This window comes from Dipodomys merriami, unplaced genomic scaffold (assembly GCF_024711535.1).
Source record: "Dipodomys merriami isolate MVZ:Mamm:240054 unplaced genomic scaffold, mDipMer1.0.p SCAF_35, whole genome shotgun sequence".
In the NCBI taxonomy this organism is placed as follows: Eukaryota; Metazoa; Chordata; class Mammalia; order Rodentia; family Heteromyidae; genus Dipodomys; species Dipodomys merriami.
In genome coordinates this window covers 14,177,800-14,201,621 of record NW_027205048.1, presented here as the reverse complement: position 1 = coordinate 14,201,621, position 23,822 = coordinate 14,177,800, and the positions used below count along the sequence as shown (strand labels likewise).

General features: G+C 42.3%; 1 protein-coding gene across 1 annotated transcript; it reads left to right on the top strand.

Annotated features, from left to right (window-relative positions):
* The first annotated feature begins 1,053 nt into the window (after positions 1 to 1,053).
* Positions 1,054 to 23,818, top strand: Eef1akmt2 (EEF1A lysine methyltransferase 2). The gene is made up of 6 exons (XM_069988260.1): positions 1,054 to 1,193; positions 3,470 to 3,535; positions 4,701 to 4,815; positions 14,805 to 14,912; positions 16,834 to 17,050; positions 23,724 to 23,818. Exons 1-6 carry the CDS (start codon positions 1,087 to 1,089, stop codon positions 23,816 to 23,818), a joined length of 708 nt encoding a protein of 235 aa, XP_069844361.1. The 5' UTR covers positions 1,054 to 1,086.
* The last annotated feature ends 4 nt before the right edge of the window (positions 23,819 to 23,822 follow it).

Sequence of the window (23,822 nt, the reverse complement as noted above, 5' to 3'; positions counted from 1 at the left end):
GGGTAAACAAAGGAGGAGGCTGCAATGCTTGGTAAGAAATGTATGCATTATCCTGCCCATGTAATTGTTGCCCCTCTGTACAGTATGTTCTCAAATAAAATAAAATACAATTAAAAAAAAAAAAAAAAAAAAAAAAGAAAAAGCCAGAAGTGGCACTGTGGTTCAAGTGATAGAGTGTTAGACTTGAGTAAAAAGGAGCTCAGACAGTCTCCAAGTCCAGAGTTTGAACTCCAGGACTGCCAAAAAAAAAAAAAAAAGAAAGAATGAAAAAAAGAAAAAGAAAAAAGAAAAGGAAAAGCCAGAAGTGGTGCTTTGGCTTAAAAGGTAGGGTACTAGCCTTGAGCAAAAGAAACTCAGGCCCTGAGTTCAAGCCCCATGACTGGCACCCTCACCACCCCCCCCCCCCAAAAAAAAAAAGTACCTCAGACTCTTGGCTCCTAAGATGTCTTGCATCATGCTATAGAACTACCAAAGTCAGACCAAGGGGCAAATGTCAGCTGCAGACACTACCCAGCTATCCTGTCACTGTGTCAGTCTTTCTGTCACAACATACTGATTTCTATGGCTAAGGTACGCTGTGTGTGCGTGTACACGTGTGTTGACAGGGTTTCATTTTCCTGAACATAGATAGGCTCCTCCGTCCGTGGTGCTATGTCAAATCAGAAGTGCTCAGATGCGTTTTTCTAGGTCGGTCCTGCCACGGGCTGTCAATCTAAGCTGATCTGCCCGCCAGGTAGAGCGGACAGGTGAGGACCTCCGCGTTGTGTGCCGGCGGCCTTGGCTTAGGCCATCTGTTTTCCGACATGCAATACTGTGGACTGTCACTTAACAACCGCAGTCCCCAAACAGGATCGTGCGGAGAGGAGTCAGAGACCTTGACGTTGGCGCGGGGCGGGAGGCCGACCCCGCACCGCACCGGAGGACATCCCCACCGCGGGTTCCAGCCCGCAGCCGGCCTGGTCTCGATCTCAGCCTGGAGCAGTGGAGAGGGGCCTCCCGACGCCTAGAGGAGCCCGGCCTGCAGTCCGCTCTAGCCCCGCCCCGTCTCTATGGCGGCCCCCGCGGTCCCTCAGAGCGCCGAGCGAGATGAGCGCGGACGCGGACGGCGGCGGCGTTGTGGCCGCCGCGAGGTCCCGACGGGACAGTCCCGTCGAGGGTGGCTTCGTCCCATCGGCGCTGGGGACCCGGGAGCAGTGAGTGTGGCGCGGGGGAGCGCCGGGGAGCGCACCGGGAGGGCGGCCCGGGCCTGGGCCCGAGACTGGGGGCGTGGCGGGAGGAAGGCCGGGGGCCGCTGCGGGGTCAGTGCGGGGTGTGCGCGGGAGGAACCGCTGGAGCCACCCGGTAACCGGCTTCCCCGGGGAGAGGGGGGAGGGCCGGGCTCCTAAGCTCGTGGGAGGCCTTGCGTGTGAGTCTTGAACCTGACCCGGCTGGGGAATGGGAGAGCGGCCGAGCTCGCGGATACGAGTCGGGGCTACGGTGGGAGGCCGAGGGAGAGCTTTGGGGTCCGGGAACTGGGAAAGCTGCGGCCTGGGGGCGACCTGCGGCGGACGATGGGGGCGTATGGGAGTGAAAAAAAAGTGATCTGACCCGAAACATGCATTACTCTCGGAAATAAATTAGACTTGGATACATGAGTGGGGAGAAGGACCAGGATGTTTTGGAGGGGTGATAGGAAGAGGGTTCTAGAAAGAGGAACTAGGAAAGCAGATGACGGCGGGGAGACTAACATCATCAGGAGGAAACTGAAGCAGAGGGCTAGAATACTGGGGGAGACAGAGAGACAGCATTGTGTTTGGCACTCAAGTCTGTTTTTACCTCCTCATCCCTCCCTCCCCCCAGATACTGGGGATTGGACCCCGGGGCCTTTTGCTTGCTAGGCAAACACTCCTTTTACTTGAGATATTCCCCTCACCCCCTAGAACTTTCGTTTATTTGTTAGCTGTAAAGGGGATTGAACAGGGCTTTGTGCTAGGTAAGGGCTTTTACTGTTGGTTTTTGAGATACTGTCTCATTAACTTTGCCAGGCTGACTCCAACTAGCTGGCTGTCCTCTTTGCCTTCTGCCCCTGAGTATCTGGATTATAGCTGTGTACCATCAGAGTTTATGCTTCAAGTCAGTTTTATCTTTGGTGGTCTTGTGAGCAATACTTTGTCTTCACATAAGATCCAATAAAGACTAAACTACTTTGTGCTTGTACAGTCAAGTTTGTTACTCATTTATTTACCTATTTTTGTGCTGGTGCTGAGGCTTCAACTCACTTTTTTTTTTTTTAATCGGTCATGGGGCTTGAACTCTGGGCCTGTGTGCTGTCCCTCAGCTCTTCATCTCAAGACTAGCGTTCTACCACTTGAGCTACAGCACCACTTCTCAACTCACATTTTAATTAGACCAATGTACAGCTTAAATATCTCCATTCCTTTTTCTTTGTAATTTTTTTTCCCCTTGGTCATGGGGCTTGAACTCAGGGCCTGAGCTCTGTCCCTGAGCTCTTTCACTCAAGGCTAGCCCTCTATCACTTTGAGGCATGACTCCATTTCTGGTTTTCTGGTGGTTTATTGAAGATAAGAGTCTCATGGACTTTCCTACCAGGGGCTGGCTTCCAACTGTGATCCTCAGATCTCAGCTTCCTGAGTAGCTAGCTAGGATTACAGGTGTGAGCTACTGGCACCTGGCTCTTTGTAATATTTTAAGAACAGAAATGCTTTAGGAGTATAGTATAAATTGAAATTGACGTCTAGAGATCATTGAAGTTTTTTTTTTTTTTTTTTTTTTTGTGCTCGTCTTGGTTACTAGACTACCATTTGAGCATTAGCTCCACTTCTGGCTTTTTAATGGTTATAATTGAAGATGAGTGTTAAGGACTTTTCCTGCCTGGGCTGGCTTCGAACCATGATTCTCAGATCTCAGACTCCTGAATAGATAGGATTACAATGTAAGCCACTGACACCTGGTTTACAAACAGGTTTTGAACTGGGCTTTGGGACTTAGACATCCTTGGACAGTTGTCTCTTTTGTGTTCTTTTAAAGCTAACATTTATGTAGCTTTTTTGGGGGGGAGGTCTGGTCATGGGGCCTGAACTCTGGGTCTGGGCACTGTCCCTCAGCTCTTCAGCTTAAGGCTAGCGCTCTACCACTTGAGCCACAGCACCACTTCCAGTTTTTTTCTTTTTGCTTATGTGGTGCTGAGGAATCGAACCCAGAGCCTCAGGCATGCAAGGCAAGCGCTCTACCACTGAGCCATCTTCCCAGCCCCTATGTAGCATTTTTTTTAATGTATCATATAATCTAGGTATTTTGCATGCAAAAACTTACTCTTTATTCTTTTAACCTAAGGATATTAAGAGATTGACCTTTATGTACTTATTGGTAACATTAAGAATGTTTTAAATAGCTCTGTAATGTATTGGAAACATCCCTTAGATTCAGTTAAATTCTAGAATCTTGCTTTGCTTTTCCATTTTTTACATAGTTGGGATGCTGTCTATGAGAAAGAACTTCAAATGTTCCAAGAATATGGAGATACAGGAGAAATCTGGTAAGTTAGAGATATGTATGTATGCATATATATGAGGTGGGGAGGGAGGAAAGGGAGAGTATGTGAGCAAGAAGTATTTGCATTTATACCAAAGTAAGCCTACCTAAGACTTGGGAACTCTGTGCTGAGTGTAGCTTAACTGGGTAGATTAGATTTAAAGTCTCTCTCTCCCTCCCTCTCCACACCCCCCCTTTCCCTTTCTCTCTTTCTTGGAGATAATATTCTCATGGGCTTTCCTGTCTGGGCTGGCTTCAACCCTTGATCCTCAGATCTAAGCCTCCGAGTAGCTAGGATTATAATCATGAGCCACCAGTTCCCAGCTTTTTAATGACCCAGATTTCATTTGATCAGAATTTTAGGAAATTACCTTTTTTTTTTTTTCTTTTTGCTGGTCACGGGACCTGAACTCAGGGCCTGGGTGCTGTCCTTCAGCTCTTCAGCTCAAGGCTAGCACTCTACCATTTGAGCCACAGTGCCACTTAACGGCTTTTTCTGCTTATGTGGTGCTGAGGAATCGAACCCAGGGCCTCATGCATGCAAGGCAAGCGCTCTACCACTGAGCTACCTTCCCAGCCCCCAAAATTACCTTTTTCTATTACCATTTTTCAGTAGGCAATAACATTTTTTTTCCCCTGGTCGTAGGGCTTGAACTTTGGGCCTGGGCTCTTCAGCTCAAGGAGAGTGCTCTACCACTTGAGCCACAGTGCCACTTCTGGTGATTTATTGGAGATGAGAGTCTCATGGACTTTCCTGCCCTGGCTGGCTTTGAAATGTGATCCTCAGTTCTCAGCCTCCTGAGTAGCTAGGATTGCAGGTGTGAGCCCCCAGCGCCTGGCATGGAAGTAAAATTTTGAATCATCAGGATGTACTAATGTTCAGGACAACATGAACGTTTCAAAAATTAATGCTGAAATTTTCAAAAGTTAATGGTGATATTCAGAAATATTGGCAAATAACACACTTATCTGTTTTGTTCTATATTTGGAGGTGCTTTTGCCTAAATGATAATAGAGGCAAAACTTAAACAGTCACAGATACTATTACTTTCAAGAAAGACTTAATTGGGCATATGTTATAAACAGCTAAAGTGGAATGTAGTTATAACTTTTGCTCTATATCTGTCATTTGTATATCTGTCATTTGTAACTAATTCTGTTTCTGACAGGTTTGGGGAAGAGAGTATAAATCGACTAATAAGGTGGATACAGAAGCACAAGATCCCATTGGATGCTTCAGTACTTGATATCGGAACTGGAAATGGTGTTTTCCTGGTTGAACTTGTTGGTACTTTTAGTATTCACACGTTTGAGCCAAGTTTTAGAGTGAAAGTTTTAAAAGTTTTGCAATGCAGGGTACTAAACATCTAATTCTAAAGTAGTAAAGCAGTTATATCACTTACTTTGAGTAGTCGTGATACAAAAGTGAGGCTGAATGAATTGTAAGGAATGCATGCTGCCATTCATAATCTTGAAGGGTAAAAATCCTGACTATTGAGATCCTAGAAGTGAAAAATCCTTAGTTGTAAAATCCCTAAAAACAAATACTCAATTTAAAAAAATCTTTGAACTCCAAATCCTGAAAACTGCAATTTTTTTTTTTTTGTCAGTCGTGGGGCTTGAACTCTGGGCCTGGGCGCTGTCCCTCAGCTCTTCAGCTCAAGGGGAGCACTCTACCACTTGAGCTACAGTGCACTTCCGGTTTTCTGGTGGTTTATTGGAGATAGGAGTCTCACAGTCTCTCCTGCCTGGGCTGGCTTTGAACCGCGATCCTCAGATCTCAGCCTCCTGAGTAGCTAGGATTACAGGTGTGAGCCACCAGCGCCCGGCAAAACTGCAATTTTTGTAGGTAAAAAAAACTAAATATATGGAGTTGAAAACTAAATTCTGGGGATTAGTATGTATGTTTTCTGTTGTAGTTGCATCATGTTCAGTGGAATGAAGACAGACTGGTGATTTAGCATTACTTTGAGTGTCTGTGAGGTTGTTTCCAGAGGAGATTAATGTCGAGTCTAGAATAGGTGGGAAAAAAATCCACCTCAGTATGGGCGGGCACCATTTAGCAGGATGGGAGCTTACAGAAAACAAATTGCAAAGGGAAATTGATCTCTTTCTGAAGTCTGGGTCAGAGCTTTCTTTCTTTCCCCTCTTCCCTTTCCCCTTCCCTTTCCTCCATTACTTTCTTTTTTTTTTGGGTCCAGTCGTGGGGCCTGAACTCTGGGCCTGGGCGCTGTCCCTCAGCTCTTCAGCTCAAGGCTAGCACTCTACCACTTGAGCCACAGCGCCATTTTTTGTTTTTGCTTATGTGGTGCTGAGGAATCGAACCCAGGGCCTCAGGCATGCAAGACAAGCACTCTACCACTGAGCCACCCACCTTCCCAGCCCCATCCTCCATTACTTTCATAGATAGGGTCTTGCTGTGTGGCCTAGGCTGGCCTGGAACTTAGTATATGGCCCCGGTTGGCTTTAAACTCAATCCTCTTGTCCTTTTCCCAAGTGCTGGAATCATAGGTGTACGCCACTATGCTTGGTCTAAGGCAGTTTTCTTCTGAGTAGACATCTGAATTCTGGTAGTTGGACTCCAGTCTTACACTTCTGGCCCATAGGTCCTCAGACTTTCAGCCTTGGATTGAGAATCATGCTAATAGTTCACTGGTTCTGAGGTCTGTGGGTTTGGTCTGAGCTAGTATACTAGCATACTGAGGTCTCCAGTGTGTAGACAACTTGTTGTCCAGCTTCTTAGTTACCATGGATATGTGACCCAATTTCCTCAACTAGTCTTTTATATCTATCTCTATATATATCTCCTTGGTTTTGTTTCTGGAAGATAGACTAACACAAGTTTCATATATACAGAAATTGTTGTTGGTCTTGGGGCTTAAAACTCTGGCCTGGGTGCCATCCCTTGAGCTCTTGAGCTCTTTAAAAGCTCAAGGCTAGGGCTGGGAAGGTGGCTCAGTGGTAGAGCACTTGCCTTGAATGCCTGAGGCCCAGGGTTCAATTCCTCAGCACCACATAAGCAAAGAGAAAAAAGCCGGAAGTGGCGCTGTGGCTTAAGTGGTAGAGCGTGAGCCTTGAGCTGAAGAGCTGAGGGACAGCGCCCAGGCCCAGAGTTCAGGCCCCACGACCGGACCAAAAAAGAAAACAAAACAAAACAAAAAAAAGCTCAAGGCTAGCATTGTACCACTTGAGCCACAGTGCCACTTCCGGCTTTTTCTGTTTATATGGTGCTGACGGATCTAACCCAGGGCCTCATGCATGCTAGGCAGGTACTCTACCACTAAACCACCTTTCCAGCCCCAGAATATTCCTTTATGTATGTATTCCTTATATGGCCATGGAAGAAATATGTGAAATTGTTCCCTTGCACAAAGGCTGAGTACTCTGCTCATAATTGTTTTTTTTTTTTTGGTCCTGGGGCTTGAACTCTGGGCCTGGGCACTGTCCCTCAGCTCTTCAGCTTAAGATGAGCGCTCTACCGCTTGAGCCACAGCGCCACTTTTGGTTTTCTAGTGGTTTATTGGAGATAAGAGTCCTCACAGACTATTCCTGCCCGGGTTGGCAGGAATACACAATCCTCAGATCTCAGCCTCCTGAGTGAGTAGCTAGGATTACAGGTGTGAGTCACTGGCGCCCAGCTAAATTATTTCTAAAAATTACTTTTTGAGATTTTGTTCTCTCAAGATTTTATTCTTTAGAGATTTTGATCTTTTTGAGTTTCAGCATTCAAGAGTATTGTGTTCGGATTACATCTTTGGAGATTATGGTTCAAACTCTAAATGAGAAGCCAAGGGAATCTGAGTCTTATTGTTTTTTCTGGCTTTGGTCTTAACCTTGAGTAAGCCACTTATTTATTTTTTTTCTGGGCTTCACTTTTTCCCAAGGGTTCTGGCTAGTAATTTCTATTGGTTTCTTCTATCTGAAAACTCTAGAAATGTGTATGGGATGTGTGTGTGTGTAATTTTTATTGGTTTCTTCTATCTGAAAACTCTAGACATGTATATATGTGTGTGTGTGTGTGTGTGTGTGTGTGTATATGTATGTATGCGTACGTGTGCGCACATATATATGTATATATAAATGTATTATATATATAATGTATGTAAACAGTTGTAAGTGGGGCTCATGTACCTTATCTCAGGTGAATATATAGTATGAAAAGAGCATTTTGCCTGGGCACTGGTGGCTCACGTCTGTAATCCAAGCTACTCAGGAAACAGATCTGAGGATAGCAGTTCAAAGCCACCCTGGGCAGGAAAGTCCATGAGACTCTTTTTTTTTTTTTTTTTTTTTTGTGGGTCATGGGGCTTGAACTCTGGGGCTGAGCGCTGTCCCTCAGCTCTTCAGTTAAAGGCTAGTGCTCTACCACTTGAGCTACAGTGCCACTGCTGGTTTTCTGGTGTTTTATTGGCGATAAGAGTTTCACGGACTTTCTTGCCCAGACTGGCTTTGAACCTGACTTGCCCAGACTGGCTTTGAACCATGATCCTCAGATCTCAGCCTTCTGAGTAGCTAGGATTACAGGCATGAGCCAAAGTGCCCAGCTCCATGGGATTTTTTTTTTTTTTTTGGGGTCCAGTTGTGGGGCCTGAACTCTGGGCCTGGGCGCTGTCCCTCAGCTCTTCAGCTCAAGGCTAGTGCTCTACCACTTGAGCCACAGCTCCACTTCCGGCTTTTTTCTTTTTTCTTATGTGGTACTGAGGAATCAAACCCAGGGCCTCATGCATTGCAAGGCAAGCGCTCTTCCACTGAGCCACCTTGCCAGCCCCTCCATGGGACTCTTTATCTTCAATTAATCCCCAGAAAACCAGAAGTAGCTCTGAGGCTCAAGTGGTAGAGTGCTTGTCTTGAACTGAAGAGCTCAAGGACAGCGCCCATACCCAGAGTTCAAGCCCCACAACCAACAAAAAAAAAGAAAAAAAGAAAAAAGATATTTTGTCCATAGATCTGTCCTTTAGTGTGCTCATTTCTATGGAGATATATAATATAGACTCATTCTAGATGAAATATACAATATAAGTTTCATCCTAGATGGTTTGACTAACATACACATAAGAGTGAAATGTATTGAGTGACTATCATATGCTAAATAAGTCTTGTGCTGGTCACTGGAAACATGAAAGTTTAGGTATCGCTTGAATTATTCACAGTGTAATGGAAGATGGGTTGACATGTAGACAGTTTCACTGCAGCTTGATGAATATAATGGATATACAGAGTAAGTGTGTGTGTGTGTGTGTGTGTGTGTGTGTGTGTGTGTGTGTGAGTGTGTGAGAGAGATACATATGCATATGTGTATATGTGCTCGTACTAGGGTTTGGTACACAGCTGGTGCTCTACCACTTGAGCCATGCCTTTACTTCAGCTTTTTTTTTTGCCAGTCCTGGGGCTTGAACTCAGGGACTGGGCACTGTTCCTGAGCTGGTTTTGCTCAAGGCTAGCACTCTACCACTTTGAGCCACAGCACCACTTCTGGCCTTTCTGTGTATGTGGTACTGAGTAATTGAACCTACCCCTAAGCCACATTCCCAGTCCACTGCCAGCTTTTTTCTGGTGAATTGGATATAAGAGTCTTAGATTTGTCTGCATTGGCTGGTATCAAACCATGATCCTTAAATCGCAGTGTTGTATGTAGCTAGGATTACAGGTGTGAGTTACTGGTGCCTGATGGAAGGATCAGATGTGAAAAAGAGGGAGGGAAGGGACTTTGAGGAGTTAATATCCATGTTGGGTGGATAAGTGTGTGGTAAGTGTGGGTGGGGTATAAAGAGGGAGTGTCTCAGGTAATGGAAACTGTCTAAATATGTGCAGACAGAAGCACCATATGCTGTCCTGGATCTGTAAACAATTAGGCAAACTGGAAGCTAAAGCATGTGTGGGGCATGGACAGAGTTGAGAATTAAAGGTAGCTGTGAAGATTCTTCTGGGTTTTATTTTTTTATGGTGTTGGGATTAGAACTCAGGGTCTTAAAACATCCCAAGCAAGCACTTTACCATTCAGCTCTACCTTCAGTCTTCTTTTGAGCTTTCGTAGCTTATTTGTAGAAGCTAATAGTTCATCTTTTGAGACTAAAAGTTTACGGATTCTTTTAGCTTTGTGCATCTGTGTTGTGTGTTCTATGGTTGATGGTAGTTTTAATTCTTTTTCAATCTTTTATAACTTTTTTAAAGTTTTTATTATGAAAATACCATACAGAGGAGTTACAATTACATGGGCAAGATAATGAGTACATTTTTTTTTTTCTGCTTATGTGGTGCTGAGGAATCGAACCTAGGGCCTCATGCATGCAAGGCAAGCGCTCTACCACTGAGCCACCTTTCAAGCTCCAATGAGTACATTTCTTAACAAGCATTGTTGCCTCCTCCTTTGTTTCCTCTTTCTATCCCTTCCCATATTATAACTTTTTTACTCTTTTGTCCTTATTACCCTGACTGGGACTGTCAGTGTAATGTCAAAAAGAGGTGATGGGAGCTGGGAAGGTGGCTCAGTGGTAGTGCTTGTCTTGGGTTTGATTCCTCAGCATAAGGTCTTGGGTTTGATTCCTCAGCACCACATAAGTAGAAAAAGCTGGAAGTGGCCCTGTGGCTCAAATGGTAAAGTGCTGGGACAGCGCCCAGGCCCAGACTGGCAAAAAAAAAAAAAAAAAGTGATGATAGAAGGCATCCTTGTCTGTTTTCCCTTTTTTCAGAGAACACTTTATTTCACTTTTTTGGGGGTGGGGTGGGGGGGGACTGTGGGGTTGGTGGGATGCGGGGTGGGGTGGGGGAAGAGCAGTTGTTCTGGGGTTGAACTCTGCCTCAGAGTGCCTTTCGATTACTCAACTGTCAGCATGCCACCTGAGTCACACCTCCAGTCCAGCTATTTTCTGGTTATTTTGAAGATGGAGTCTTGTGGACTTTTCTGCCTGGGCTGGCCTGGAACTTCCATCTCGCAGCCTTTCGAGTAGCTAGGCTTACAGGAGTAAGCCACTGGTGCCTGGTATTGAGTGTATTCTTGAAACAGATCTACTAGATTCAGTTTAGCTGTGAGTTTTTCTTTCTTGTACTTGTCAGATTTTGGTGTCAGGTTATGCTGGTGTTGTTACATAGACTTCTATGTTTTGAAAATGTTTTAAGATTCATGCTATTTATTATTAAAAAAATCTTTTTTGGTTGGTCATGGAGCTTGAACTCAGCCTGGGCACTGTTGCTCAGCTCTTCAGCTCAAGGCTCCCATTCTACCACTTGAACCACAGCTCCATTTCCGGCTTTTTCTGCTGAGGAATCAAATCCAGGACCTTATGAGTGCAAGGCAAGCACTCTACCACTGAGCCACCTTCCCAGCTCCTACATTGGTGACTTTCTAGATTCACTTTTATAGTATAATTTAATGTTTTAATATGTTTTCTGACTCTTAGATTGTAAGTAGGAAGTTAGAACTAGAATGTAGTTCAGCAAACTATGATATATGACTCAAATCTGGACTCCAGTAAATATTTATGGAACATAGCCATGTCCGGTCGTTTACATAATGTCTATGGTTGCTTAAGTGCTGCTATGGTGGAGCTAAGTAGTTGTAATACAGACCATATGGCTGGCAAAATCTTAAGTATTCATTGTTTCTTTATGGGAACAGTTTGCTGCTTCTTGATTTAGAGATTTTTAAGTTCACTTTTTTGGGGGCTAGACAAACTTGGTGGTAGTGTTCATTTTCATATATAACGTAGTGTTTGGCTGTCTCCCTTTCTGTTATGTAAATAATCCTCAATCTTTGCTTATATTTAGTACATTTTCGTTATATTAACTTGGTGTGGTGTGTGTGTGTGTGTGTGTGTGTGTGTGTGTGTGTGTGTGTGTGTGTGTGTGTGTGTGTGTGTGTGTGTGTGTGTGTGTGTGTGTGTGTGTGTGTGTGTGTGTGTGTGTGTGTGTGTGTGTGTGTGTGTGTGTGTGTGTGTGTGTGTGTGTGTGTGTGTGTGTGTTGGGGTTTGAACTTCGGACCTTAATGTTATTTGGTTTTCTTGCTTATAGTTGGCTTCTAGAACTTAAGCCATGTCCCCAGCCTGGCATTTTGCTGGTTAATTGGAGTCTTATAGCCTTTTCTCTCCAGGCTAGCTTTAAATTTTGATCCTTCAAGTGTCAACTTCCTGAGTAGATAGTATTCCAATCCTGAGCTACCAGCACCTGACTTTTACTTTTTATTTTTTTTTTGGTTCTTGTTTGTTTTTGAGGCAGTCTCATCTTTTCCCCCCAAAGTGACCTCAAATTCAAAATCCTCTGGCCTCTGCTGCCCCAGGTTCTAGAATATCAGATATATAGCACCATACTTGGCCTCTGACTTTTATTAAAAAAAATAGTTTTGTCTAATTTATCTAGCTTTGCCTTGAGTTTTTAATTAATTGGTTATTTGTGTGATAATACTTGTGTTTGAATTCACACTCTCATACTATCATATTCTGGCTTGACTTTTTTGTTGTTTTTGTGGTGGTTGGTTATAGGGATTGAACTCAGGGCCTCGGCACTTTCCATTGAGCTCTTTTGCTCAAGGCTAGTGCTCTACCACTTTGAGCCACAGCTCTACTTCTAGTTTTCTGTTGGTTAATTGGAGGTCAGAGGTCTTTACTGCCTGGGCTGGCTTGGAACTGTACAGATCCTCAGATCACAGCCTCCTGAGTAGGTAGGATTACAGGCATGAACCACCAGTGCCCATCTTGCTTGGCTTTTTTGTTCAAGGCTGGTGCTCTGCCACTTGAGCCACATCTCCACTTCTAGCTTCTTACTGGCTAATTGGAGATAAGAATCTCATGGACTTGGGCTGGGAAGGTGGCTCAGTGGTAGAGTGCTTACCTTGCATGCACAAGACCCTGGGTTTGATTCCTTAGTACTACATAAGCAAAAAAAGCCAGAAGTGGCGTTGTGGCTCAGATGGTCAAGCGCTAACCTTGAGCTGAAGAGCTGAGGGACAGTGCCCAGGCCCAGAGTTCATGCCCCATGACTGACAAAATTAAAAAAAAAAAAAAAAAAAAGAATCTCATGGACTTTTCTGCCTAGCTAGTTTTGAACCTCAATTCTCAAATTTCAGCTTCCGAGTAGCTGGATTATAAGGCATGAGCCAGCAGTGCCCAGCCAACCTTTTAAATTTTATTATTGCATTTTCCAGTTCTATTATTGTTTGCTTCATTGTTAAAGTTTACAACTGAGCCAGATTCCTGCAATTGGTCATAATTTCAGTTGTTTTAAATCTGTTTCTAATCATTCTTTTTGGGGATCTGTTTCTAATGTCAGTTTCTTCTCTTGGTTTTTGATCATTTTTTTCCCTCCTCTTGAATACCTAGTTTTCATGTTTGGCCAGAGATTGAATAGAAAAAACTTTGAATATAATTTGAGGCTAAGGTAGGGAGGTTTTTGGTTCCAGACCAACCTGGACATGAAAGTCTGTGCAACTGCATCTCTACTAAGAGAAGCTGTAAATGGTAGTGAGTACCTGTGATCCTAATAAGGATGGGAAGTACAAATGAGAAGTTAGACCCTATCTTAATAATAACCAGTGAGAAACAAGAATGGAGGCAAAGCTTTAAATGATAGAGTGCTCACTAGCCAAACACAGCATGAAGCTCTTAGTTCAAACCCAAGTACTGTCTTTAAAAAAGAAAATCTCACAGGGTACCTGTAATCCTAACTGCTCAGGTGGCTGAGATCTGACTATCACAGTTCAGAGCTAGCCTGGGCAGGAAAGTCTATGAGAAAGTCTATGAGACTCTTATCTCCAATAAACCACCAGAAAACTGGAAATGGCTCTGTGACTTAAGTGTAGAGTGAGTGCTATTCTTTTTGTTGTTGTTGTTGTTTATAACCTTTTTTGTCTGTGAATAGTATATAAGGATGTAGGGTTTTTTTATTTTTATTTTTATTTATTTTTTTATTTTTTTGGGTCCAGTCATAGGGCCAGAACTCTGGGCCTGGGCGCTGTCCCTCAGCTCTTCAGCTCAAGGCTAGCACTCTACCACTTGAGCCACAGTGCCACTTCCGGCTTTTTTTTTTCTGCTTATGTGGTGCTGAGGAATCGAACCCAGGGCCTCATGCATGCAAGGCAAGCGCTCTACCACTGAGCCACCTTCTCAACCCTGAGTGAGTGCTATTCTTGAGGTGAAGAGCTCAGGGACAGTGCCCAGACCCAGAGTTCAAGCCCCATGACTGACAAAAAAAAAAACCAAATCTCAGAGTAGAAGACATGGAGAGCTAAAAGGATAGGAAATTTGTGTTAGAAAAGGAGAATATTAGCCTCTAGATAAAAATAAAAATGAAGCTAGGCATGGTAGTGCATACTTATAATTCTACCGTTCAGTAGGCTGAGGTCTTCTAAGGCTGAAGATTGTGAGTTCGAGGCCAGCCTGGGCTGGATAGTCAGACCTTCTCTCAAAAACCAGACTGAAGCTGGGCGCTGGTGGCTCACACCTGTAATCCTAGCTACTCAGGAGGCTGAGATCTGAGGATCTCGATTCAAAGCTAGCCCGGGCAGGAAAGACCATGAGACTCCTATCTCCAATAAACCATTAGAAAAAACCGCAAGTGGCACTGTAGCTCAAGTGGTAGAGTGCTTGCCTTGAGCTGAAGAGTTGAGGGATAGCGCCCAGGCCCAGAGTTCAAGCCCCACAACCGACAAAAAAAAAAAAAAAAACAAAAAAAACAAAAAAAACAAAAAACAACAAAAAAACAGACTGAAATCAGCAAGTGCCCTTTGGGGAAAATAACTTGTATTTATGTTCCTAAAGTTTAACTTAGGATTCCATTACTTAGGGTTGAAACTCCCTGAGGATCTTAGAACCTCACAGTGTGGCCAAACCTATGGGATGTATGAGATATAATTACAACTGAAGGAAAAGTTTAAAATTAAGCACTTAGCGCATATGCATTTAATGCATTCCATTTATTTGTATATCTTAATTAGATAAAATTTATGTTAAATTTATGTGTGAATTGAGGTATATTAGCATCAGAAATTAGCATTCAGTTTTTGCCTTAGGGCTGCTTCATACATATTATAATCTTTGGGAAAGTGAATTTCCTTTTGAAAAAGAAATCAAATATTATGGAAGCAATTGAATTGTCATATAAAGTTAAACTTTTGGCTCTTATTTAATATTTTTAATAAAATTTAAACATTGTACATAACTGGATATTATGTCATTTGATCCTTGACAAAATTAAAAAAAAACTTGTAGTAATGGAATATTGTACTAATGTAAACATTATATTAAAACTTTCAAACTAAAATATAAAATTATTTCTCTTTCTAGGCAAAACTTGGTTTCTGTAATATTACTGGAATTGATTACTCTCCTTCTGCAATTCAGCTTTCTAGAAGTATTATAGAGAAAGAAGGGTTACCTAACATTAAATTGAAGGTAACTATATATTACTTTTATTTATTTATTTATTTATTTAATTTTATTTTTTTGGGGGTCCCGTAGTGGGGCCTGAACTCTGGGCCTGGGCACTGTCCCTCAGCTCTTCAGCTCAAGGCTAGTACTCTACCATTTGAGCCACAGTGCCACTTCCGGCTTTTTTCTTTTTGCTTATGTGGTGCTGAGGAATCGAACCCAGGGCCTCAGGCATGCAAGGCAAGCGCTCTACCACTGAGCCACCTTCCCAGCCCTATATATTACTTTTAATTATTTATTTGCTCATTCATTTGCTTAGTGCTGTTCCTGGCATTTGAACTCAGGGATTGGGCATTATTCCTGAGCTTTTTTGCTCAAGGTTAGTGCTCTCCCACTTGCACCACAGCTCCATTTCTGGCTTTTTTTGGTGCTTAGTTGGAGATAGTCTCGTGGGCTTTCCTGCCCCAACTGGCTTCAAACTGTGATCTTCGGATCTCAGCCTTATGAGTAGCTAGGAATATAGGCATGAGCTACTGGCACCTGGAGATAATTTTATTTATAATGAAAGTTATAAAGTTTTATTTTTTTCGAAAGTATATTAAATGCTGATGTCTTTTTTTTTTCTTTTTTGCCTGTCTTGGGGCTTGAACTCAGGGCCTGGGCACTGTCCCTCAGCTTCTTTTGCTCATGGATAGCACTATGTCACTTGAGCCATAGTTCCAATTCTAGCTTTTTGGTAACTAGTTGGAGATAAGAGTGTCACAGACTTTTCTGCCCAGCTGGTTTTGAACTGTGATTCTGAGATCTCAGTCTCCTGAGAAGCTAGGATTAACGGTGTGAGCTACTGGTGACTGGCAGTATTTTTTATGCCTTAGTTTTCTTTTGCTGTGAATGAGTGATACAGATCAAGTAACTTGCACATATTTTATAAAATTGAAGCAGGGACTGGAAATGTGGCTTAGTGGTAGAGTGCTTGCTTAGCATGCATGTAGCCCTAAGCTCAGGGACAGTGCCCAGACCCTGAGTTCAAGCCCCGGGATTGGCAATAAATAAATAAATAAATAAACAAACTGAGGCAGCACACTGTTTGACATACTTAAATTGTATCAGGTTACTGAAAATAGGATGAAGTTATATGAATAGAAACCTCTAAAGTACATGATTTTTACCAGGCTGAGTGATCACACGTAAGTATTCATTTGATTTTCTAAGCTTCATTCTGTTCATTAGTGGCTTTGTAAGTGTCCAGTCAAAACAGAAAAGCTTTGTGATGGTCTATGGTTTCTTTAGGTTATATAAGTAAGAATATGAGCTTAAAGTCTTAATTTCATTGATCTGAGTTCCAGATAATTTTTGTCATGTTGGTAAATATGTCAAATATTTTACTTTTTGGGAGAAACACTTGTGCCATAATGTGTTGGCATTTTTGGGTAGTATTCCTTGCAGTGGTTTGTTTCCAAATATGTTGAGATTTATAATGTCCAGGAAACACTTGTCAACCCCTCTTACTAATCTTGGTTTTAATGATCTTGGAATGAAGCTCATAAAAGTTAGCTATAAAGTTGAAAATATGTTTATTATATGTAAAATGCCATCATAATCAGTAGTCCTCATGCCCCTTTATAAAGTGCTTGTAATGGGGCTTAAACTCAGTGTTTGGCGCTGTCCTTTAGCTTTTTCCCTCAAGGCTAGTGCTCTACCATTTGAACCACATCTCCTCTTCCTACTTTTTGATATAATTGGAAATATGTGTCTCAAGGACTTTCCTGCCCAGGCTCACTTTGTACCTCAAGTTCTCCGAGCTCAGCTTCCTGAGTAGCTGGGATTTCAGGCATGAGCCACCAGTGACCAGCTATAGGTCACTATCCATATAGCCTTTTATCCCTTGTAACTTAAGTTCTATTGTGTTAATTGATCTAACATAGATATGGTTTTTTTAATATAGGTAGAAGACTTTTTGAATCTTTCCACAAAGCTATCTGGATTTCATATTTGTATTGACAAAGGGACTTTTGATGCCATAAGCCTTAATCCTGACAGTGCAGCTGAGAAGAGGAAGCAGTATGTGAAATCTCTCTCTGGGGTGTTGAAAGTAAAAGGCTTCTTTCTAATAACCTCTTGTAATTGGACCAAGGAAGAATTGCTGGATGAATTCTGCGAAGGTAAGTGGCTACATGGTGTTTAAATATATACTTACCTTAAGTTTCTTACTTTTAAATAGGAGTTTTCCCCTGTGTTTTATATTGCTATTTGTGGGAATTGCCTGCTTTTCTTTCGTTAATGATCTAGGTAATAACTTTTAACTATATATGCAAAGCACAGAGAAATAACTTTGGTTGAGATCCAGAGGCCTTTAAACATTTTTTTTCCAGAAATTTTGGCAGTTAAGTACTAAAATTTATGGGCCTATAAAATCAAGTTCTTTAAGCAATACAATATTTTATTTAAGCTGTACAATCTATTTAGAGAGTCAAAAAGCATATGTATTGTGCTTTTGACTTCACTGTATTGATTTTCTGGCAAATCTGTAATAATGCAAATGGAATTAAAAAAATCTTACATGAGATGGCTTTTTCTTTGCTTTTGCAATGCTGGAGTTTGATGTGATGAGAGTTTTAATTTTCTAGATAATTCATATGTCTTGTTCTAGTGGTCATTAAGATGTTAGAATTTGTTTATTGCTTCTTTTCTTTCCTTCCTTCCTTTCTTTCTTTCTTTCTTTCTTTCTTTCTTTCTTTCTTTCTTTCTTTCTTTCTTTCTTTCTTTCTTTCTTTCTTCTCTCTTTCTTTTTTCTCTTTCTTTTTTTTTTTTTTTTTGTTTTTTTTGGGTCTGGTCGTGGGGCCTGAACTCTGGGCCTGGGCACTGTCCCTCAGCTCTTCAGCTCAAGGCTAGTGCTCTATCACTTGAGCCACAGCGCCACTTCCGGCTTTTTTCTTTTTGCTTATGTGGTGCTGAGGAATCGAACCCAGGGCTTCATGCATGCAAGGCAAGCACTCTACCACTGAGCCACCTTCCCAGCCCTCTTTTTTCTCTTTCTTTTTCTCTTTCTTTCTCTCTTTTTTCTCTCTTTCTTTCTCTTTCTTTCTTTCTTTTTTTCTTTCTGTCTGTCTGTCTGTCTGTCTGTCTGTCTGTCATGCGGCTTGAACTCTGGGCCTGGGTACTCTCCCTCAGCTCTTCAGCTCAAGGTGAGCACTCTGTGACTTGAACCACAGCACCACTTGTGGTTTCTGAGTGGTTTACTGGAGATAAGAGTCTCATGGACTTTCCTGCCTGGGCTGGCTTTGAACCTTGATCCTCAGATCTCAGCCTCCTGAGTAGCTAGGATTACAGGCGAGAGCCACCAGCGCCTGGTTGAGTTTGTTATGTCATTAGTGTATCTGGTATAATTATTTCTAAGATTGAATAGAAACAAAATGTGGGGAATTGGTAGAAATTCTTTGTACTAATGCTTTTAAAAAAAAATATATTTTGATGCTGGTACTGAGGCTTGAACTCAGGACTTTGGACCTTTTGAACCACAATTCTAGATCACAGCTTCCTGAGAAGCTGTGAGGCATGAGCCAGCAGCTCCCTGCAATTTACTAATTCTTGAGGAAATATTTTCTTTTTTTTTTCACAGTTTTGATGACATGGCAAATGAAACTATTGCTAGATCTACTAGTTGGGATCTTATAAAGAATGTAAATCTATAATCTATACATAGACCACTTTGAGTTCCTTTTTTTTTTTTTTTTTTTTGGCCAGTCATGGTGCCTGAACTCTGTCTAGGCCTGGGCACTGTCCCTCACCTCTTCAGCTCAAGGCTAGTACTCTACCACTCCAGCCATAGCATCACTTCTGGCTTTTTCTGCTTATGTGGTGCTGAGGAATCGAACCCAAGGCCTCATGCATGCAAAGCAAGCATTCTACCACTGAGCCACCTTCCCAGCCCCCACTTTGAATTCTATTGCAGACTGTTTCTTGTCGAGGTGTGTGCGTGCGCGTGCGCGTGTGTGTGCGTGTGTGTGTGTGTGTGTGTGTGTGCCCGTGCACGTGCACACATGTGCACTCCTGTTGTGCTGGTACTGGGGCTTGAACTCGTCCAGGGTAGTCTCAGCTTTTTTGCTTAACGTTGGTGCTCTTACCCCTTGAGCCACATTTCCACTTGCGACTTTTCATTGGTGATAGGACTGGCTTTGAATCACAGTTCTTAAATCTCAGCCTCTTGAGTAGCTAGGATTACAGGTGTGAGCCAGTAGTACTCAGGCAAGTTGTTTTAAGAAATATTTTATCCGTTTATTTATACAGTGCACAGGCATTTCTGGGGAAATATTTTGAGAACTTTTATGTATTCCTTTTGAGGTTAGCATTTTTTTTTTTTTTTTTTTTTGTCGGTCGTGGGTCTTGAGCTCTGGGCCTGGGCGCTGTCCCTCAGCTCTTCAGCTCAAGGCGAGCGCTCTACCACTTGAGCTACAGCGCCACTTCCGGTTTTCTGGTGATTTATTGGAGATAGGAGTCTCACGGTCTTTCCTGCCCGGGCTGGCTTTGAACCTCGATCCTCAGATCTCAGCCTCCTGAGTAGCTAGGATTACGGGCGTGAGCCACCAGCGCCCGGCTAGAGGTTAGCATTTTTTAAAAATAGCAATGGGAATAATTTTCAGGATACAGTAAATGATATGGTACTAAATATTTGATTAAATTTTGAACCTCACTTGTCATAAGCTAATGGGAAATCAATTACCTCAAGAGAGTAGTTTACTACTAACTTTTATTTATGACCATAGTGCATACACTTTATCACAAGTTTTGTTTTCTTCTTGGTATTAAGGGACTAGGCAGGAAGAACACTTAAACACATTTCCTTTTATGTGCATTCAATGGCTTGCTAAGGTTTTATAATGTAGAACATGACGTGTTTGATGCTGGGAATGTGAGCTTGTAATTCATTACCATTCTCCCTGGAAAACAAGAATTTTACGTGATTTATTGTGTTTTATGCCATTAGTTTTATTATCTTCCATGTTTGTTTAGTTTGTTTCCTTCAGAACTGTTGAGGCTCCATATCAATAATCTTTCCCTCTTCCTGGATCTTAGCAGTTTTAATAAATGCTCAGAGCCACACTGTGTTGGGCAAATTTCTTTCTTGGTTTTTAAATACAGGTGTTCTCTTTTACTCCTGGAACTAGCAGACAAAAACATATTTGTCTGTCCTTGATAATGAGGAACAGACTTTAGCCTAGTATAATGTGGTTAAAATATGTTGTGTCTGAGAACTATTGAGTAAACTCTCTATATGCTGTTTTAGAACTAGAGATTTAAACAAGCAAAATGTTATAGCAGGAAATCTTCAGGAATAATTACACCATTGGAGACATTTTTCAAGCATAAGTCTCCTAGAAAATGGTGTTTGTAGTTGTAGGACAGTTAGCAGAGTACCTTGTAGGCAGGGCCCAAGGGCTTCATTACCAGCTACTTAGATGTTGGCCTGGAGTGAGGCTTCTCTCACTGGTCCTTTAAGGGTTTCTGCTTTTCCTTAATTGACTTAGTTGAAATGTAAATATTTATAGAACTATAGAAATGAATCTTTACTGGAGAGGCATGGCTTAGGTGGTATAGTGCCTGCCTAGCAAACACAAAGCTTTGAGTTCAAAACCCAATACTCAAAGAAGAAAGGTACCTTGTATTCCTTTTGATCTTTGGATAGCCCTGTCCATGCAGTGTAAACATATTGTGTTGTTAGTTCCTTCAGTGAAACTAATGTGGATCAGTTGTCACATATTAGGGTATTTGAATCTGATGTTGAGGGACTTGATTCTATTATAACTACTGAATTAAAACTAAATTTTTTGGGTCCAGTCGTGGGGCCTGAACTCTGGGCCTGGGCGCTATCCCTCAGCTCTTCAGCTCAAGGCTAGCTCTCTACCACTTGAGCCACAGCGCCACGTCTGGCTTTTTTTTTTTCTCTGCTTATGTGCTGCTGAGGAATCGAACCCAGGGCCTCATGCATGCAAGGCAAGTGCCCTACCACAGAGCCACCTTCCCAGCCCTGAATTAAAACTATTGTACTGCAAAAGACACCCTGATACTCATCACTTCAGTATACCTTCCAGTTCAGATTTTCTTGTGTTATATTCTGAAACATACTATAATTTCTGTAGGGCTAGGTTTGGGGAGTTAAAGAAGGCCCTGAAAAATTAATACGGCTCTATTTTTCCTTGGAAATTTTAATTAAAAGGATATATATTAATTGTACAAGTTGTTTTGTGTGTGTGTGTGTGTGTGTGTACGTGTCTTTTTGCCGGTCATGGGGCCTGAACTCTGGGCCTGGGCCCTGTCCCTCAGCTCTTCAGCTCAAGGCTAGTGCTCTACCACTCGAGCCGGAATGACACTTCTGGCTTTTTCTGCTTATGTGGTGACGAGGAATCGAACCCAGGGATACAAGCGAGCACTCTACCACTGAGCCACCTTCCCAGCCCCATGTACGAGGGGTTTAATTGTGACATTTCCATACATGCAATGTCTAGCACATTCACTTTCATCTCTTATTGTTCCTTCCTTAAAACAATTTCAACAAATGTCATTGTTCTAGAAAACATTTTTACTTTAAGCATATGTAATATTTTGCAAACCAAATATGAGTCTGTACCTCATGTACTCAACACATAGCAGAGCTGCATTTTCCCACATTAAAATATATCACGCTGGACTGCAGGTGTGACTCAAATGGTAGAGCACTAGCCATGAGCAAAGAAGATGAGTCAGAATTTGAGGTCCTGAGTTCAAGCCCTGGCAAAAAAAAACTGTAAATATTTTTAGACTGGAGGTGTGGCTCAAGGGATGGAGCACCAGCTGTGAGTGAAAATACGTCATGCCATTTAGACTGAGTGTGGTGGCACAAGTTTGTACAAGTTTGTTGTTGCAGCAGTCACGGGGCTGTGGCAGGGAAGTACATGTGAGTTTCAAGGCTAGTGTGACCTACCTAGTGAGACCCTTTCTCAAAAAAAAGTATGTGTGGGGCTAGGAAGTGGCTCAGTGGTAGAGCGCTTGTCTTTCATGCATGAGGCCCTGGGTTTGATTCCTCTGCACCACATAAGCAAAAAGAAAAAAGCTGGAAGTAGCGCTGTGGCTCAAGTGGTAGAGCGCTAGCCTTCCCCTGAAGAGCTGAGGGACAGTGCCCAGGCCCAGAGTTCAGGCCCCACGACTGGACCAAAAAAAAAAAAGTATGTATGTATGGTTATATATATGTATATAGTACCCAATATGTCATATAAAATATATCTCATATTAAAAATACTATAGCATGCTATTTAAAGACTTCTACTTTGGAAAAGTTTTCCTTTGATATTATGTAACCTAGACTGGCCTCAAACTAACAGTCCTGCTCAGAGGCCTCCTGAGTGTTAGTATTACAGGATTCTCTTTTTTTTTTTTTTTGGCCTGAGTGTTGTTCCTGAGCTCTTTGGGTCAAGGCTAGTACTCTACCACTTTGAGCCATGGCTCCACTTCTAGTTTTCTGGTGGGTAACTGAAGAGTTTCATGGAGCCGAGTGCTGGTGGCTCACACTACTCAGAAGGCTGAGATCTGAGGATCATAGTTTGAAGCCAGCTCAGGCAGAAAGTTTGTGAGACTTATCTCCAATAAACTACTCAGAAAAGACCAGAAGTGGTTTGTTTTCATGGACTTCCATGCCCAGGCTGGCTTTGAACCATGATTCTCACATCTCAGTCTCCTAAGAAGCTAGGATTACAAGTGTGAGCCACCATTGCTTGGCTGGCTTATCAGTTCTTAAAAAGAATTTTAACATTTAGTTATTAAAATTTGGTTAAGTTTGATAATGTGAATTAGAATGTATGATGAAACAAAGTATAAAAGTCCAATTGAGCCGGGCGCTGGTGGCTCACGCCTGTAATCCTAGCTATGCAGGAGACCCAATTTTGAGGATTGGGGTTTGAAACCAGCTCAGGCAGGAAAGTCTGTGAGATTCCAAATAAGCACACCCCCCCCCCCAAAAAAAAAGCTGCAACTGGAGCTGTGGCTCAAGTGATAAAGTATTATTACCTTGAACAAACAAGCCCAAGGACAAGGACAGCACCCAAGCCCCAGGACTGGCACGAAAACCACACTATACTGCTTTGAAAGTTACTTCTTTTTTTCCCAAGATATTTGGTAGTTGAGTTTGTATCTAGATCATTGTTATGCATTTTTTTCTAAAACAGTGTTATATAACCCTAAGATTTTACTGTTGAACTGGGCACCAGTGGCTCACGCCTGTCATCCTAGCTACTTAGGAGACTGAGATCTGAGAATCGCAGTTCAAAGCCAGCCCAGGCAGGAAAGTCTGTGAGACTCTATAATCTCCACTTAACTACCAGAAAACAGGAAGTGGTGCTGTGGCTCAAGTGGTAGAGTGCTCCCCTTGAGCTGAAGAGCTGAGGGACAGCACCCAGGCCCAGAGTTCAAGCCCCACGACAGACCAAAAAAAAAAGAAAAGAAAAGATTTTACTGTTAACCACTTTAATCTGTACTTTCACAATGCTGGGTAACCATGCATACCATTCATCTGAAGAACTTTTTACTCTTCTGTAAGTTCATGGTGTGGTACATCATAAGAACAGCACACATTGTAGCTCTTCCTTGTATACTGATAGAGGAAAAACCTCTTTCTGCAATTTGTTTTTGGTACTGTAGACCTTTGTTCATTTCAGTGTATTTTGGGTGAGTTGGAAAATTCCAACATGAAGTTCAATCATCATTTAGAGTTTGAAAACACATAGTTTTCAGAGTACAGAGTTAATAAGACTTACCATTACTGGGATTCAATCCCTAATAAGCATATTTTAATTTTTTTCCTGACAGGATTTGAACTTTTTGAAGAGCTGCCAACACCCACTTTCAGCTTTGGAGGTAGATCTGGAAACAGTGTAACATCATTAGTTTTACAAAAAACTTGAGACT

What these genes read in the sequence shown, in the direction of transcription:
- Eef1akmt2 (XM_069988260.1), top strand. Translation starts at nt 1,087, where the DNA reads ATGAGCGCGGACGCGGACGGCGGCGGCGTTGTGGCCGCCGCGAGGTCC. An exon ending in GGAGATACAGGAGAAATCTG is followed by an intron (nt 3,536 to 4,700) that starts GTAAGTTAGAGA and finishes TGTTTCTGACAG; the next exon opens with GTTTGGGGAAGAGAGTATAA. An exon ending in TACCTAACATTAAATTGAAG is followed by an intron (nt 14,913 to 16,833) that starts GTAACTATATAT and finishes TTTTTAATATAG; the next exon opens with GTAGAAGACTTTTTGAATCT.